We start from the raw sequence: 19,741 nt of genomic DNA, 5'->3' as shown, positions 1-19,741 counted from the left end.
CAAGCCGCTGCCTACCGCTTAATACTCTCCACAAGCCTCGTTTGAAGAAGGACATGTCATAGCGCTCGGGAAACACCGTGGAGGGGAGCTCATTCCATAGCCAGATGGTGCGTGGCAGAGTGGTGAGTGATGCGAATTTTAAATATTCTCTAAGACGAATGTCGAATTTTCCAAAAATAATACACATATTAACTATTGTGACTAGATTATGAACAACAGTATTACACAACATTCGTGACATAGCACGGTGCTCCGACGGCTATACTTCAGAAACGGGATTGGATTACTTGGATAAAGTTTAAATGTACGCGGGCCGCGTGAGCGAGCACAGTATCTTCCATGTTGCCACTGAAACTCGACGACTCGTCATAATAGTCGAAATCTCCTCCCTAATTGATAGCAACAATATAATTTTTGGCATCTCGCAAGCCAGGCTTCTTGAGTTTCATGTTTATGTATTCCAGCTACCAGTATCCAAGCCTTTGTTTTCTTCCCAATATCAACATTGGAAGGGAGCTTCTTCATTTTTTTTTTGTATTGCCTTTTTAGACGGCCCACCTTATGGTAAGTGGTTACCGTCGCTCGTTAACTAATGGTAGGACCTCTTGTTAGTCCGCACGGGTAGGTACCACCACCCCGCCTATTTCTGCCGCGAAGCAGTAATGCGTTTCGGTCTGAAGGGTGGGGCAGCCGTAGTAAAAAAAAAATCATGGACGTCAGCAATACCAGGCGCACAGCCAAGTCGCTGCCTACCATTGAGTACTCTCCGCAAGCCTCGTTTGAAGAAGGACATGTCATAGCGCTCGGAAAACACCGTTAAGAGTTTATTCCGAAGCCGGATGGTGCGTGGCAGAAAATATCCCTGGAAACGAACTGTCGATTTTGGTCGTACACTAAGTTTTCAAAAGGGTCGGCAAAACATTTTTAAATATTACTACTTTTTCATCAAGAAAGGAATAAAGGTAGGTTAATAAATAAAAGACGAATGACAAAAGCAACATACGGAAATTTATTAAAAGTAAAGGTAAAATTTTGACAATGATTACGTGGTGATTCACAGCCTAATCAATTAAAAACGATTTCTTTCACTAGGACTGCAGAAATTTATACGTGATTTCGTTGAAGACAGTCCTTTAAATACTTCACTCTATCGATTTAGAAGGAAAATATTAAGTACACGCAAAAATTGTTCTTATATTTTACTACTTTAAGGCACATGAGAGAGGACACAGTTCAGAGCAGATTATAGATGAATACAGTTACTGATTGATAGTAGCACTAGGAACATAGGCCTAATTATAGTCAAAGTGGAAGATTGTTTTTATTTGACAATAATTTAAATCTTATAAAGACATATAATATTGTGTTTAGAATTATTTTGTTCAATCAATCAGACTCTTGTGAAATATTTATTACTTTTAATTCTATAGAAATCAAGTTTCAACATGGCCACTACACACCCTATAACATCTTATAGTCACTAAATCTATATTAACCTATTTACCAAAAATATTTATGGTTCCTAGAGCATTGAAATTCCGAAATCATTTATCGTTAGAGTGAAGTAAGAGCGAGACTAAATTTTAACACCACAAAAATCGTTGGAAACTAAAATAAGTCACTTCTATAAAGAGGGTTTAGAATTTTTTTTGTTTTTTTTTTCCCAGTCATTCGGAACTTACTCGTATGACCTATGTATGTATGTAAACCTTACAAATACAGACTAAGTCTAAGATGAAACGATGCACGGCTACGATTCATGAATAACTTCGAGAATTACAGTAAATAAGTGCCAATTGCGAGAGGAACACAGATATGAGGCCGTCAGCGTAAAAGTGGCCTAACCCACTATTTTTCATGCTTATTGCAATATTGCAATTTACTTAATATATAATAAATTTTGATGCGAAACCGGCCTATCCATAGTTTCACTCATAGATAACAGATGGCTTTGTAAACATTATTATTTCTTTGTCTATGGTAAGCTTAGGGCACTTTTGCGCTGACGGTCTCATATTAATGGCACGTATAACTTGGCATCCGTATTAAGCTGCAAAAAAGATCGTTTGGTTTATAAAATGAACAGTAATCAAAATGACGGCTGTAGGTGTTTAATTAACGAGTGGGGTCATGTGGAAATGAACTAGAATTCGATAAATCTACATAATATCTAGCTTAGAATAACAACGGACAGGACATACAAGGCAAAACAAAAACTGCAAGACGTATCATCGTTCATGTTCAATTTAAAGATTACGTTTATAGTAAGATCATCGACCGTGCAACTACTAAAATACGAAATCTGTCCACAAAAAGACATTTGTTTTTAATTCGTTGATAAACAATGAACTTGGAAGCTATTTACTACGATAAATGACTGCGATGTAGGTCACCGGTGCCTTACGCGGCGCACTGAAGTAATTATGTCGATTTCTGTTACTAAGCGTCTGGATTGCCTAACTTTGCCTTCTTTTGTTTTTGGAATGAAGTTCCTTACGGCAGGCTTGGATGAGTTAGGGATTTTGCTGCGCGACCGAACTGAAAAAATGTGATAGTAAAAACCGTAAGAAAAAGTCTGTGGAATAAGGCCTTGTTTTCCGCACAGCGATATTTCACCGCGCGATTTTTTTCTCGTAATTCTTTTTTTTTTTATATGGAACTTCGTTCCTATCCGGTGTCCCACGACACCACACATCTTTTTTTATATATATTTTAGTCTTTTAGATTTCTTAGAAATAGATTCATTCTCAGTTTCTTCGGATTCGTCTTTCCCAGAGTCTACTAGATATTCCGGCGCCTTAGTAACAGAAATCGACATAATTACTTCAATGCGCAACGTAGGGCAATGATGACTTCTATGGCAGTCAAAGGGTTAAATTAAAATGGTATCGTTTAATGAAAAAAAAAGTGCGTGCGTACAAAGTACACATGTCAGAAGTGAAACTTTTTTGGCGAACTAATTTTATAAGTCTTGCTTATATTTATACAAATCTAAAACTTTAGATTTCCGAGACTTAGAGGAAGGGAAAAGGAAGATATGTTCCCGCCAAAAGACTGTCAAATGTCAATCTCAAACCTCAGTGTTGACAGTCACATTATGTTTAGATTTCTAAATTGTAAATGACTAATATTTTGCCAATTGAATTGACTTATTTAATTTCATGCTATTTAATTAATGTTCCAAATTCTTTTCATTTCATTTCAATTACTATTAACATTTTTCACAAAAAAATTATAAAATATTAGGCTGTATGGTATGATACATTTGCCTTTCCAGTTGGAAAAATACAACAACTACTACTACTGACATTTGACAAGTACTTAATTTCAATAGTAGTTTGATGTCACTTCCGTTGCATACCTGCGTGACGTTCTATAAACATTTACCCCCATGCGCCTAAAGAAGTTTCACTTCAAAAAAAAACCATGAAAAACAAAACCTTATAAAGGCAGATGGATAAGAGGGGACGTCAAAAAAAGATGATATTACTGATTGCAAGTTTAAATATCTGAACAAAATTTTAATATTTATTAATGAACGTATGAATGGATATTAAAATGAATAATCATAATATGTTACTAAGAAAAATGTTCCGTAATAGGCGGAAGAAGAAAATGAACATAAGTACGATTGATAAAAATCCTTGTTCAAACTTACTAAGTAGATAAGGTTTTAAAGTGTGAAAAATTCCCTTAGAATTACATAAAGACAATCTACAGTGCTATCAACATTAAATGGCACCATTAATTGAAACAATAATTTCAACGAAAATTCCTAACCGACTAAAATCAATTTGATAACTTCAACTCTATGTTAATTATAATAAAATATTTTTTTAAACAAGTAACTAAGGATAACTTTTTTTTCATTACTGCAAAAACGCAGTTATTTCGTTAAAAAATACATTTTTTTAAAAATTGAAATCTACGAACATTGTAAATATGGTACATGTTTACACTGGCAACATTCTGATAACGGTATATATATCTTAAGAACTTCGTTGGAATGTGAAGAAAGGTTCATTATTTTATACCATATTTATAATAATAAAACTAAACAAGGAACAACTTCTATTGGTTATAGCAGATATCGGTTCGATCCGGACTAATGGTTAAACAGACACATCCCACTGTGGAAGATCAGTATTATGTTTCTAAAAAAAATAAAGCCATCACACTTCACCACCAAGTCAACGGTACTCAAAATTTTTTGTTTTTCAGTTGGAACATTATTTCCCTGGTGCCAATCGTTGATGCTTAATATGAACCCACATTTATAGTAGCAGCTTGCGTAGGCCAGATAATGTGTACACAAAATCACAAGTCATTCTGATTTCGCAACTAACACGCGAACCACAAGGCCTATTTTCCTAGGGCATTTGTTTAAACTCAAGGTTTGGGAAGAGAGTAACGCATAAAAATATAATATTGTACTGATGAAGGTCCTGGTCGAAATCGTAACTACCGTCATTAGCCTACCCGCCATCTATCATAGATTGATCGTACTAAAACAAAAACAACTGAAGTGCCAACAATTATACCGGCAAACGTTCATTACTATGTTGAATCGCGATTAGAGGCGGAGATTTGATAAAACCGTTTTCACAGCAAAAAAGCTGCGAAGATAACAGGAGATCACATGGCGTTCACGGTACAGAAGCTAATCGCCGGAATATAATGATTTCTACAATCACGATTTGGATTTCACTTGTGCTATTGTGTTTCTGTCGCGATGCAATCGTATGATCCGGTAAGGAGAGTGCGACAATTTTTACATAACACCGATCTACAATAGAAAAGGTGTGTGGTGTCGCGGGACACCGGATAGGAACGAAGTTCCTTATGCCAAAAATATTAATTTTAAGTTCTATTCGAGGTATAAAGAAAATAAAACTTGAGATTTCGCAACAACCCACGGTCATTCGGTAGCGTGCGAACTTATTGTGGTACACTTCATTCACGGTTGTTTGCATAAGAGTTAGTGTATTGCGCGAACGAACGCTCTGAGATCGTGGTCAATGAATGATAAAAAAATATGTTATTTTTTGTACGTTATTACAAAGTTAAGTCGTACACTGTGTGCATTACTAATAAAAATCTTACGTTACGGACGTTTTTCCCCATTAGGGTACCCCTCCGCATTGTCCCATAAGGAACTTCGTTCCAAAACCAACAACGAATTTTCTTGAAGCGGCTCGCGAAATATTCTTCTGCACATAAGACATTAGATCTTACGTAATGGCCAACGCAATCTCAATTCCTACAAATGTGAATCCAGCGTTACATGAAAGAAACGACACGCAGGAAACCTACAAACCGTTTCACTAAAAACGTGCCCAGAAAACTCCACGAGGGATTACGAATACCTAATGCTAGATAACGTTGAATAATAAAAACCAAGACGTTACCCGTTCACATCATTCTCGACGTTGGTCCAATTGTATCTGACGTCCGACATCCGAATACAGGAGAGCAGCGCAGATTTCATTATGTTTTTATTTAATAGATTTTTTTTTATTAGTTCGATATGAGCCAACCTCTAGAACCGATGTCTCAAAGATTTGCTATCCAAAACATCGAAAAGTCCAACAATCGATTCTTATAACATAATATTATTACGTAAATATTATCGATACAGACGCCAAGGAATTATCGAAACCGACTAAAAAAAATCGTTTCACCGCTGACTGATCGAAAAAAAAAACAATAACTAAATAACATTCGTTCAAATAATTCGATATTTTTATAGATTCGTAATAGCATATCCGGATTCGACTAACATCAATAATTATGTTACCAGGCCATAGTAAAATACTTTAAAAGAAATTTATTTTATGCCATGTATAAAAAAAATTATAATTTAATATAATATGAGAAAATTTAATTTCAAACAATAAACTAATACTTTTCGAATGACGAAGCTAAATTAAGTACATTTTTTATAACAACTACGAGTACTATAATACTACCGACTTACATATTACAACATTGATAATATAAACTCCGTCCAAATGTAAATTATATTATAGTGTTTTAATGGATGCCAACTATTTGCTACTTTACAGAGAGGCATGCTATTACAGGTAGTTCTGTTTTTGTAATTGACTAAGTTTTGCTTAAAATTTACGATGAACTAACAAGATAACAATAACAGCTTAAGTTACAAATTTGTTAAAAACACTTCTATGAAATTCAAAAACTATAAAACATCTTTCTAGTTCAACAAGAAGTTTCCTTCGGTTAATTTATAATTCACATTTGACGGATACAACACTAAGTTTACTAAAATATATATATATTATATATTACTAATACATACGAATCGTACTTCTACCCTCATTTCGAGAAAATTCATTAATTTTTTTTAAGTAATTTTATTAGTACAAAACTCTTCCAGTCGTCCTTCCGTTGAATTATAACATAAATTTACTTTGAAATTAATGTAAATAAAATTCTATATATTTTTTAAAACAAAAACGACAGATTCAATTATTAGACGGAATTACAATATATATAATACTAAAACATTGATGTGTTTCCGTGATACTACTAATATGGGATTCGTACTAACTTTTTCCGTTAACATAGTCAATGTCCATTTATACGAATAAAGACCGTATTGTTAACTGTCTAACGCGCAAATTCGCATACCTTATTTGTACGCTCCACAACGTGCGTGCTCGCACGCATTTCCGTACAGTCGCGTGTATAAAAAATGTGCGTTGCATTATCCTAAATTTGGGGAAAACGATCTAAGTAATTTATGTAATTAATTCTGTTGATGAAATTTCACACAACAATAGATATTTTGACACAATAACAAGTTTTTAGCACATTAAATCGAATACTCTAAGTTTATTAAAATCTATCTTTACATCATCACAATGCATTTTCAATTTAGATTGGGGCACGACAATCTAGTCAGACCATGTTAATTTTTATATTCGCTGAATATTTTAGTATTCTTAGGAACATTTTTTACATGAAAATTTACATTATAATTAATTAATCAACAAGAGACAACTGACCAGTGGTGTGAAATATTCAGAAATTTTGTGAAATATTCTCTAAAAATTCAACGTACCAAACACGTCACAATAATATTACAGATTCATATGCATAAACCACATTTCAATCGATGTCATGTAACGAAAATTTGAAACGAATTAATTTGGCACTCCCGTAGCGATTGATAAATCACACTGGATTTCAACATGAATGGAGATTCTTATAACAGTAATAACACAATAGTTATTTGTGCAACAATAGGAGAGCAAAGTTATTTTTTTTGTTTCGAGTGCTGATTTTGAGTTCCGAGCAAGCGAAGGATTCTATGATTGATTCACGAGCGTAGTGAGGGACTCAACAGCACGAGATGCAAAATACTTTGCTCTCCTGTTGCACACATAACTTTTCACCTCAGCAGTGAGAACACATACTATTTAAGAGACAGAGAAATGAACAGCAATAGATTGAAATAACGTTTATTATTTAATATGATTTCTTTATTAAAAATATCTTTAAAATTGTAGGTTATTATACGTTTCCGAACGTGTTTTCTTTGAAGTCGAATTCCAAAATCGAATTTCGAAGGGGTTTGTTTTTTTCACTCGCTTTTTTATATGCATTTGAAAGAGACAGAGCACAGTAAAATTCGAATGTTTCAAATTTATGGCTGAACAATGTCAATTTGTGGCACTGAAGATTGAAAAATTAAAAAGCTATTTTGACGAATCAAAATCTTGTTTTGTTCACTGTTGTCTCGCAGCAAAAGCGGCATGTTTGAGCTGCTGAGGTGAAAAATTAATTAAAAATGATTGTTAATTTAGACGAAAAAAAAAACGAACATTGTCATTTACAAATAATTTTCTAGACAATTTAAAAGTAAAATTTTTTAAAACAAGAAACAATGTATAAAGAAGTTTGATTTTTTTTGTTTTTTTTTAGAATTATATCTACATCATTCTATAATTTTTAGTAAGGGAAGTTATTTTTCGTTGAATTAATACTTTTGATTACTTTATCGTGTATATTTTTGGCAAATGTGCTGGAAGAATACGTTTGTAATATTGACTATTATAGTATATACTTATAATATATTAATGTGGTTAATATTTATTGATGCGAGCACTTAATAGATAAAAGTTGATAATACATGTTATTACAAATTGCGCTAGTTTGGTGTTATATGTAAATATTATATTAACTGTTTGAGCTCCGGCGTCCTAGCTGAGAATAAAATGGTATTGTGTGCTTAGTGAGAGTTTTTTAACGTTCTCGATAGCGTAAAAGTTAACTGAAATTTGTATGCAATTGGAACAGCGCCCCTAGCGGCAAAAGTAGGCAAACCTAAATATTTAGTAAATAGGGTGATAATTTTGTTATAAACCGAACAGTTTTCCATCTAAAATACTTTTTTTTAATTAACAGACTTCATAACATAATATTCTAAGGTACCATACAAAATAAATATAAAAAGGTAAAGAAAATGTTAAATTTCATAATTTCTTGAGAAAAAATAAGTCTTAAACAAAACTTACTATAAATAACAGAAAAACTGTAACATAAATTGTAAAAATATATTATGATAAGTAGTATCTGATGAATAGCCAAGATATGTCCAGATTAATATTGAAAACAATAGCTGCTCTATTTAAGTAGTTTAATGTCTAATTGGGCTTAAGTTTGAGGCCTCAACAAAACAAATTCATCATATGTGAGTGTACATTCATATAAAATTCCAATGGAAGGTTCCAATAAATTATTATAATACTAAATCAAATTAATATTATATTAATTATATATACTATTTATTTATTGAGAATCTCATTTTAGAGTAAATTAATTATAATTTTATCGTTTGGGTGCACATCAACCAACTACTCAAACCTTACTAAAAATTTTGTAGACCTAAAGTTTGAGATTATTATAGAACAATAGGGTGTGATAGCTGTAAAGTTTATTGCAACTACATATGTATAACCGTCAAAACTATGCGAAATTTGGCACGCATTGTTTTTTTAAGTTCAATAGCCACAAACCCAAGCAATTTAAAGTTTACTAACAAAAGATCTTCAGATTATCTTTATACTCTACTCTAGATTATTCTAGATTAGTCTGAAGTGAATCCGCTAGAGGCGCTGCCCGCGTGCTCACCCAACGGATACTATATACAACAGAAATACATATATACGGAGAATTTTCAAAGCAAAGTCGTGGCTTTTATATAAACAAATAACAATAATCATAGATTATTTTCTACATAATATATGTACTCGTAAGTTATTCGAATAATTAAAAAAATGATATTTAAAATGATTTAAATGACAATTTTAAAGAATTAATTCCCGCAATGTTGAAATGTCCCCATAGTTACTAAAAATAATATATAATATCGAACAAATATTATCAACTTATATCGTATTTTCATGTTATTTGACAACTGAATTGTTTTTTTTTCATTTTTAATATATAATAAAAAAAATATTTTAATATAATTATGACGAACCAAATTGTACTTTTTTTATGTAAATCGTATAATGAATCAACTTGCGACCAGACCTGTTATACTCATTTTGAATTTGTTATATAGTAGTTTTAGTTTTGATCAAGTAAGTTTATGTTATGTTAAACCAAACTATTATATAAAAGGAATGAAATTTATTATACTTTTTACAAACAAAGATCGTTCCGTCACCAATGATAGCAAACCGTTTTTATTATAATTTTTTTTCTTTTGCATTCCGTACTTACTCTTTGCCAATTTTTTTTTTCTGTTTATATTTGAATTTAATCGTGGCGGGTTTATGTTTGGGTGATGCCATATGTTCCGGCGGGCGGACGGTAATCGCCCGGCAGGGTCATCACTTGCTTCTTAGTGAAGGCGTATTTTCTAACACCGATGTTCTTTTGGGTGTTAGCACGGCGACAGCCCTCGCTGTAACGAACGTTTCCAATATGCTTCAATTAATAAATTAAATTTTTTTTTTTTTTTTATTCTACGTGACTAGTGATGGCGAGTGTGGTTTGAGCCTATGTGAGTAGTGAATGGGTAGGAACCTCGATGCTGTCTTTATCTTTAGCGAAAATTTTAAGGGACGAATAAAGGGTTCACATACACGAGAACACTGTACATAACCTCACCTTCTTTGCTTTTACATTGTTTAGACGGGTGAACGAGCACACGGCCCAATTGGAGTTAAGCGGTTCCAAATACCTCAAGAATCAGGTCTGATTCAGAATTCCATTAGAAATATGTTTTTTTTTTATTGCTTAGATGAGTGGACGAACTCACAGCCCACCTGGTGTTAAGTGGTTACTGGAGCCCATAGACATCTACAACGTAAATGCGCCACCCACCTTGAGATATAAGTTCTAAGGTCTCATGTTTTAGTTACAACGGCTACCCCACCCTTCAAACCGAAACGCATTACTGCTTCACGGCAGAAATAGGCAGGGCGGTGGTACCCACCCGCGCGGACTCACAAGAGGTCCTACCACCAGTAATTACGCAAATTATAATTTTGCGGTTTTGATTTTTATTACACGATGTTATTCCTTCACCGTGGAAGTCAATCGTGAACATTTGTTGAGTACGTATTTCATTAGAAAAATTGGTACCCGTCTGAGATTCGAACACCGGTGCATCGCTCAGCACGAATGCATCGGACGTCTTATCCGTTAGGCCACGACGACTTCAAAGAGAGACTTGAGATCTTAGAACTTATATCTCAAGGTGGGTGGCGCATTTACGTTGTAGATGCCTATGGGCTCCAGTAACCACTTAACACCAGGTGGGCTGTAAGCTCGTCCACCCATCTAAGCAATAAAAAAAAAAACATCCAGTCAATCATTTCAACAAGGCATCTCTAATGCATCCTTGATGTAGTTAATACTAGAAAACACGTTTACACTGTGATAATAAGTCAGAATTTCTTTATAAAGACCGAGTTATACTTAGTCTGGCCATAAATACTGTTACAATTAAAAATAAACAAAATATTACATTTGAATTTGGAATCTGTCATTTTTATATGATTGCTCATTGAGTTTTCTCATTTTGGCACCAATACATTGTACAATATTTTGCGATATTAAAATGGAGTGGGTGATAAAGAGAACGGAATCGCTGTGATTGCATTACACAAAGTAGGTATGGAGCCAAATGCAATTTTTAAAACTCTCCATACGCTTGGTATTAGTAAAATGTTTGTGTACCGGGCCATTAATAGGTGCAATGAGACCTCCTCTGTTTGTGACAAAAAAAGAACTGGCCGTCCACGTAGTGTTCGTACGAAAAAGGTGGTCAAAGCAGTAAGGGAAAGAATTCGAAGAAATCCTGTCCGAAAGCAAAAGATTTTATCTCGGGAGATGAAGATAGCACCTAGAACCATGTCGCGTATTTTAAAAGATGACTTATTAGGACTTGCAGCCTATAAGAGACGTACTGGTCATTTCTTAACTGATAATTTAAAAGAGAATAGGGTGGTAAAATCGAAACTGGATTCTGATTTATGGTCAGTTTTAGAGAGTACGGCTTGCTCTAAACGCCATGATAATTTGGAGTCCGTAAAACAATCCGTACGATTGGCAGTGAAATATTTTCCCATGGAAAGAGTGCGTGCTTCTATTGATAACTGGCCTCAACGTTTAAAGGACTTTATTGCAGCCAATGGAGACCACTTCGAATAAGATTTTTATACTTTAAATTGTTTTATATTTATGTATTAAACTAACACACTGTAAAAGTAATAAATGTTATTTGCAATAGATATTTTTTTTCCTTTGTCTCAGTATTTATGGCAATTTAGGTATATACGCGCTATGACATGTCCTTCTTCAAACAAGGCTTGTGGAGAGTATTAAGCGGTAGACAGCGGTTGGCTCTGCCCCTGGCATTGCTGAAGTCCATGGGCGACGGTAACCGCTCACCATGAGGTGGGCCGTATGCTGGTCTGCATACAAGGGCTATAAAAAATTTTTTTTTTGCAACTATGCCATTTATTCATTACCTTCTCATAATATCAAGGGCCTTCTTCACTTCGTTCTCGGCGAGATGATACTCCGAGGCCAATATCGAACACTGTTCTAGGGTCACAGACATTCCGGTCCTATCCTTGGCGCTTTTACAGGACGTGAACCTTACGCCTATCGAAACAAAACACATTTTCGTCAAGCACGTGAAATTACAATTTAACGTTAATAACAAAAAAAAGATCTCTGTGCTAACTTAGAACAGAATAATTGAAGACATGACTGGATGAAGAGGTTAAGTAACCATATTTAAGAATTTTGAGTTTTTACATTGAATAAAGGTGTTATGTGCCTGTAAACTATATTAGACCTTAAATCACCGGGTTTAAATGCTATTTTTAGAAATTACATGTGATGAAAGAGTTATGTACGAAGAAAAAGAACAAGTAACAAAAGTTTGTTGCCAGTTTTCTTAAAATTAACAAATTGTATCATATCCCCCACATCCATTCATGTCTTTAATTATATTCGGCTACTAATCTAATATTTTTTTTGGAGTTTACTCCTTTAGAATCGATTTACATATATAGGCCCGGGGTATGAAAATTATGGGGACCAAAATCGTACTAGCATGTCACACGAAATGCGTTATGCGCCTGATTGGCTCCTGATTGCGTGATGCGTGCGCGCGCCAATCAGGAGCCAACGCGCGGCCGCGTTATCGCAGGTGACGCCGGGCTGCTGCGCCGGCAGTCCGCCACAAAGCCTCGTACTGATCGCGCGTTTCTCTCATTATTGTATTTTCATATATTTGTTAGTCGTTTGTTTTGTGTCTCGTTAATTTGTTAATAATCTGTAGTGTATCGTGTTGTCGTAATATAGAACTATTTCTCGTATTGTTTCGTTTAATTTTTTATATCCAGTAAACTCCAGTCGTGCGTCGGAGCGGACACACACACTTTTTTTTATTATGTTTTGAGCTGAGGTATTTGTACATCAGATTGTGAACGCCATCGCGCATCTTGAGACGCGAAGAAAAAAGTCACAGTGGGATTGTTTAACGGCTCTGCTCAAGCTGGATCGTATGATCGCTTCATCATTTAACGGCCGTCTGGTGTAGTGGTAAGTGACATGGTCACTACACAAGGGGGTCGCGGGTTCGAATCCCGCCAAGGGAGGATATTTGTATGATAAATATAAATGTCTTTTCCAGGGTTATGGATGTATATTAAATATATGTATGTGTATAATAAAAATCTTACATTTATTTCCGTTATCTGGTACCTGTAACACAAGTTCTTTACGAACTTATCACGGGACCAGTTAACATGGCGTGATTGTTAGTAAATATTTATTTATTATTTATTATTATTATTTATTATCATAAGAGTGACGTCACAGTAATAACAGAATCAGAGGCGACCTATGCGATCTTATGATACTACAGGTGTTTACGTAAAATTATAAATATTTCGCCTTTTTAATCACTCAATTCGACTGTATGAATTTTTTTTATGTTTGTTACGTCATAACTTTTGACTGGGTAAATCGATTTTGATGATTATTTTTTTATTAGGAAGCTGACGCTTCCCGTATGGCTCCATTTAAGTTCAGTTTTGATAGTGGTATCCATGAGAAAACCATATAACTCTTAAATTTGCATTAAGTACGTGCGCGACAAATAGATGAATAACTCAATATCACGCCAACCGATTTCGATGATTATTGTTTTTAGTGTATATTATATATTTGTTTTGGAATATCTTTTTTTTTTCTATTTGAAGTCGATTTTTGTTAAAGCATACCTATTAGGAGTGGGTAATATCGGTTTTGCCGCGTATCGAATCGTATCTATATATCGAGGATCAATATCGGATATTGAATCTATATATTTTCTGAATCTATATATTGATGGATGCTAGTAGATTTTCTCGATTCATGATATTTAAGATTTGAAACGATACGCTGATATAATATCGTAGTAGATATAGATTTAAGTCAACGTTATACGGTTGGTTTTCTGATATCAATTTATAATATGATCTTAAAGTAATAAAAAGAACATGAAAATAAAAATATCAAAAAAACTTTCCTTCATGCTTTTACCAGGCTTAGGACTGGCTACATTATTTTCAGTTTTTAGTATTTTGTGTCTTAATTTAAAATTACAAAATATACCAAAAGAGTGTAGATTTCAAAAGTTTAATACAAACACAAGAATTAAACTCAATTATTTGGATTCAACTAAAAATAGAAAAATGTGTACTTTAAAAATCAAACACAAAAAACTTTTAAGTATTTATAAACACTTGTCCAAAAATTCTAGTTCAAGGTCAAAGCGCGTGAAATTAAATTCAACGATGCAAATAGGCTATACTGCATTCAAGTTAGGGTCGAAAGTTGAAACTTCTTTCCTTAATTGTATCCTGCTGATACGCTAAGAATAATCTACAGACATATGGACTTAAATATAAGGTTTACAATTGTATGGATAATGCCTGTTTCTGTTTCATTCATCACATGATATCCCTATCGTGCGCTCACTCACTCTGGCCGATTCGATACGAACCAAACGAATATTGCTGATATTAACGAATCGGTACGATATGCCGATGCGCATCACATCGAGCAATATCGTGTATCGGCCGATATCGAAATATAGATTTCGATTCACGAATCGGTCCGATATGGCGATGCGCATCACATCGAGCAATATCGTGTATCGGCTGATATCGATATATAGATTTCGTGCGGGGCGATATCGGATTCAACGATATTGCTGCGATATATAGATATTGAATCTATATACGATTTATATCACCCACTCCTAATACCTATTTACAATTATTTATTACACGAAGTTTCCTTCCTTCTTCACGTTCCTTCACCGTGGAAGTCGTTCGAGAGCGTCTGTCAAGTACGTATTTCAATAGGAAAATTGTTACTCGCCTGCGGGATTCGAACACCGACCGGCACTAACCGCATCACTCGATAACCAAGGCACCAGCCGTCTTATCTATTAAGGCGCGACGACTATATATAATACGTTAGGACTAATTAAAATTGTTTTTCAAGGTCACGGATGACCAATCATTGTTCTTTTATGTCACCTACATTCCGATTAAAGTATGCTTTACATTTAGCGGGCTAAGGTTGATTTTCGCTTGTTTACGAAATGATGCTATCGGGGCATTACCGTTCATCTGCCTTACGGCCATCGAAGCCAGCTGTATCACCTCGTAGTTCCTTGGCACTTTTTTGTGCACCGAGATCCTAAGGTTCTCCATTACCTCCTCCAACGGCTTCGACCTTGAAGACGCTGTAATATCAAATCACACGTAAAACATTATCAGCAAGGAAGTCTCTGGTAATTTATTTAAAACTTCAAAAAGTACATTGTAACGAACCAAGATTCCGTATATAAATATTTATTATCAAAATATCGTCGTTGTCAAACCAAAATCTGCTATGTGGACTTTTTGTGATTTTTACTTTTTGACCTTTTCGTATAGTTCACAGCCCTATCTACCGTATAAAAAAAACTGTTACGTGTCTATAACTTTAATATTTATCTATAGATTTCATTTCATACAGTTCTTAAAAAAAAAAAAATTGCTTGTATGGGTGGACGAGCTCACAACCCACCTGGTGTTAAGTGGTTACTGGAGCCCATAGACATCTACGACGTAAATGCGCCACCCACCTTGAAACATCAGTTCTAAGGTCTCAGTATAGTTACGACGGCTGCCCCGCCCTTAAAACCGAAACGCATTACTGCTTCACGACAGAAATAGGCAGAACGGTGGTGATACCTACCCGCGCGGACTTACAAGAGGTCCTACCACCAGTATGCCCACTTTCCGTATATCCTCCTCCTCCTCGCGTCGTTTCCTCACTGCGGGGGGTCGTGACCATTATAATTCGACATGATTTTACTCCTTGTAGTGTCCCGCTAGCGCCTCCGATCATTGGCCGCATGAAGGGCGTCGTAGAATGGGATCTCTAGTGTGGTGCGGATTTGGTCGAACCACCTTGTCGGACTGCGCCCGCGCGGTCTCTTTCCCTCGATCTTCCCTATCACGAATAGTCTTTCTAAGCTATCCGGTTTTTTCCGAGCAATATGACCGAAGTACTCGGGTGCGCGGCGAAGGCAGAGTGTGGACAGTCTAGACTTGATCTGCAGTTGAGATAGACTGATTGCTTCTCTTCGCTGTCCAAGGTATCCGGAGCATTCTTCTCCAGCACCACATATCAAAATACGCAAAACTCACGTTTCCTGAATGTCATCACTCCTCTGGTGATGGCGACCAGATCCTGCGGGAAGACCTTGCAGAACTTGTGGTAGTACTTGTTGAGGCGGTCCAAGTTATCGCTGTTCGAGTGGTACTGCGGAATCGTTTCGCCGAGGGCTTCGGCCAGCGACGCCTTCTCGTTAATGCCGATGTTGAAGAACACCGCCGTTATTGTGAACGAAAGATGCTGAAAGCAAATACGTTTTAGTCTGTCTTCGTACTTATATATCTTATACTGAACCCTGATACCCTCAACCGCTCACTAGACGGTCCGAGGTAGACTTCATAGGAGACCGGAGAACAGTCAGTAGAGATTGAACTGTCTTAGAGTACGGGTGCGGCTGCCGGGATTGCTCTGAGACTTATTATCCATATTGTGCAAATCAAATAAATAGTTCGTATCAAAAGTTTCCTTTTTTAAAACGACCTCAGAGTAAATTCCCCTAACAGTACTATACTGTGTCCTTAGTGGGAGTTTTTTAACTTCTCGATCGCGTAAAAGTTAGCGGCAAACGAAGGGAAACTGTTCCAACTCCATCATACAAATTTGAGTTAACTTTTACGCGATCGAGAAGTTATAGTGCTAGTCACCTCTTGAGGTATGTGGCGGGGTGAGACGGAGGAGGGCGCGATTGACAAGACGCACACGATATTATATTTAAGTGCAGATAAATCTCAGAATAACATTTTAGAATTAATGTAATGGGTACCTAATTGTAATATTGTATTTTTCTATTTCCTGGTTAAACAAAAAATGCATATTCAAAAGTGTTTATTATATTTTATTATTTACGATACAAAACAATTTTATAAGCAAATTAACATTTCTTAATAAGAAAATAATAAAAAAAACTCTATCACCGTTATAGTACATTTAAAAAAAATTATATTATTTATCTATTTTGATTTTTTTACCAACAAAAACTGATTAATTTTCCTTCGTAATACCCCCCCATGTCGAAATCTGAGTTAGCTTGACGTTTGTTTACCTCCCCCGCCCTGCCGCTCACATACCTCAGGCGGTGACTAGTGCTTCCGAGCACACTATAACAAACTCGCACTAGGCACACTAGACGTTAAACTTTCTCGGTTGAACCAGAAGGATGAATAAGGTCACGGCCCGTCCGGTGAAAGTCGGATATCGGAGCACCAGATGTCGATTGAGGTCGATGTTTCATTTATGCGACAGCTATCGCTGCCTTTGAATTGAAGCTCGTGACTAATTCACAGTAGAAATAACCAATATAAATAGGGTAGATAATTAGGTACAAAGACTAATATACATATGCATTTATATTTAAATATATACTTATCAATCTGTTCGTCACAAGAATAATTCCCAAATCGTTTGCTCGGCTCAACAGTACAAATATGTCGAAATAACACAACTATTACCAGTAGTGCGGATTATAAATTATCTATCATGAATTACATGTTACTCCTATTTCGACGAACACTACCAATAATTATGAAACCTTCTAATCTTTTAAGTATTAATAATAAAAGTAAATAATAGTTTAAAAAACTAACAAAGTACGCTTTTATAGAAAATCAAACTAAAAAATAGAAAATAAATTTTAATAAATTTTAATTAAAAATAATATAAGAAAAAATAATTTTATTGTAAACAAGCGTGAGGTGCTTTTCGGGATATTATCAAAATAACCTTTCTACTCATATCTGTTCATAAATTTTTTGTAACTACTGATACCATGCACCCCACGCTTTTTTTGCAATAAAGTCATTTTTTCTTACACTATTTTTATGTCAAATTTAATTTTCATTTTTTAGTTGAATTTCAACTTTTTATTTTTTTTTATTTTTCATTTTTTTTTAATATTGAATTGTCATCGGTCCTTAATAAGTATACTAAATTTTGAATCAATCCGACGTTTTGAAGGGGGTCATAATCATGTTCAAAGATTCCGTTACAAACATACATACGTCTGAAGCTAATAAAAGCGTATTAAAAGTAAGCTCCAATAGTCGGTACAGACTCGAAAAAAAATTCACTATTACCTCCTTCACGTCAAACTTCGAGTACAATGATTCCGACACTGGTAATTTAACCACCAATGCACCTCTGGCGCCAGTCACTTGAGGTACCGATGGATTACTAAGAAATTAAAGAACAATATAATTAGATCATCCACGTTCCAATTAGAATCCATATGGATAACAGGATAAGTAAGATAAGTACTTGGTGAAATTCGGGTGTGCACGGGAACGGCTGCTAACTGATTTCGCTTAACATTACAGGTTTGGGGATTAGGTTAGACAAAAGAAAGATCCTCCATCGAGCAGATGAAATTGCTCGGTAGACCATTTTTTCCTACCTAAACTGATAGAAACTGAGGCTATGTCAGCGTAACCGGGCGAGTAGGTGAGTTCTTGGGTCCCAAGCCGGGAGTGTTGCTAACACTAGCCTTAGCAAGAGCAGTGCTTCGCAGAATCTACCACCGGATCGGAAACGCGGCCCACTGAGAAGATCCGGCGAGAAACTCAGTGGCCTGTGTCTATGGGTTAGTTTACTCGTCCGTAGACCGATGATCCAAATGTTGTTCGGAACTTGTATATATCGAAGCTTATCTTATAAATGTCGTGAGCGAGATTCAGACATCTCTCAAATATCTTATGCTCTATGATGCCAACTATCCAAATTCACTGTGCCCCACAATCTCTTTAACCCACCACTGACGCCGGGGTCAAAGTTCAGTTGCCAATGGCCACAAACAAACAAACGAAAGCGCACAACAGGCGTTCTATAACGACGTTATAACTGTAAAACTTTATATTTGTTACCGAATCACTCAAAAACGGCAGACAAAATAGGCAAAGACACGTGTCTATTTTAATTGTGCTCTGATTTAACTAAGTTTTTCTAGCCTGATTGTTAACAGATTTTGTTATTTTAGTGACTATTAAAATCAGACCATTTTTTCAATCACACCCTCAAAAATGGTTAATAAAATTTTTAAGTGGAAATGTAACGCATAAAATTAATTTAGGTCTTTAGGCATCTCAGTTAGTATGATCTAATTTCAAAAGCTGGTCGACACTCGTTACTATAGTATAGTTCGTTCGCGTATTGTATTAAAGACTAGGCTATACCAACTTACCCGTGCCCGACTTTACACAGTTGAAAGACGACCGTCTGAAGATCTTCAACGGCCACGACCATGTCGCCCCACATTGCCTTCTCATTCGAATACAAACTGAGGAGACCTTCGAATCCACAGAGGGGGCCCAGCCCGGAAGACAACAGCTTGACTACCACATCGCTGGGTACAGAGCATAACCAGCAGAGCAACCCTGACGTGACAGTCGTCAACTGAAATATAAAACATTAACTGGTTACGAAACTTTGAATTTTACAGGATTTTCATTTTACAGAAGGACACCGTGTATTTCGAAATTCAAGTCCTGTGTGCTTGGTGCGAGTTTTTTAACGTTTCCGATCGCGTAAAAGCTAACTC

At 35.5% G+C, this 19,741-nt stretch overlaps 1 protein-coding gene across 3 annotated transcripts in view; it reads right to left on the bottom strand.

Moving 5' to 3' along the window:
- Nucleotides 1-986: 986 nt before the first annotated feature.
- The window catches only part of LOC101743706 (inositol polyphosphate-4-phosphatase type I A), a 49,950-nt gene continuing 31,195 nt past the window's right edge, over nucleotides 987-19,741 (bottom strand). Inside the window, exons 14-20 of one of the 3 annotated variants that reach the window (XR_005244867.2) lie at nucleotides 19,385-19,596; nucleotides 18,285-18,381; nucleotides 16,245-16,452; nucleotides 15,170-15,292; nucleotides 12,012-12,147; nucleotides 9,754-9,937; nucleotides 987-7,790 (exon numbers count right to left, since the gene is read on the bottom strand). Coding sequence is in view for 1 of the 3 variants with exons in the window: in XM_038011970.2 (XP_037867898.1) it covers nucleotides 9,805-9,937; nucleotides 12,012-12,147; nucleotides 15,170-15,292; nucleotides 16,245-16,452; nucleotides 18,285-18,381; nucleotides 19,385-19,596 (909 nt within the window). In the remaining 2 variants the exon portion in view is untranslated. Of the gene's footprint in view, nucleotides 9,938-12,011; nucleotides 12,148-15,169; nucleotides 15,293-16,244; nucleotides 16,453-18,284; nucleotides 18,382-19,384; nucleotides 19,597-19,741 lie in introns of all 3 variants that reach the window. The other 2 variants (XR_009976700.1, XM_038011970.2) reach the window with 2 other exon arrangements.

The sequence above is a fragment of the Bombyx mori genome, chromosome 1, assembly GCF_030269925.1.
Source record: "Bombyx mori chromosome 1, ASM3026992v2".
NCBI classification, from domain to species: domain Eukaryota; kingdom Metazoa; phylum Arthropoda; class Insecta; order Lepidoptera; family Bombycidae; genus Bombyx; species Bombyx mori.
This window is presented reverse-complemented; position numbering and strand designations above follow the sequence as displayed.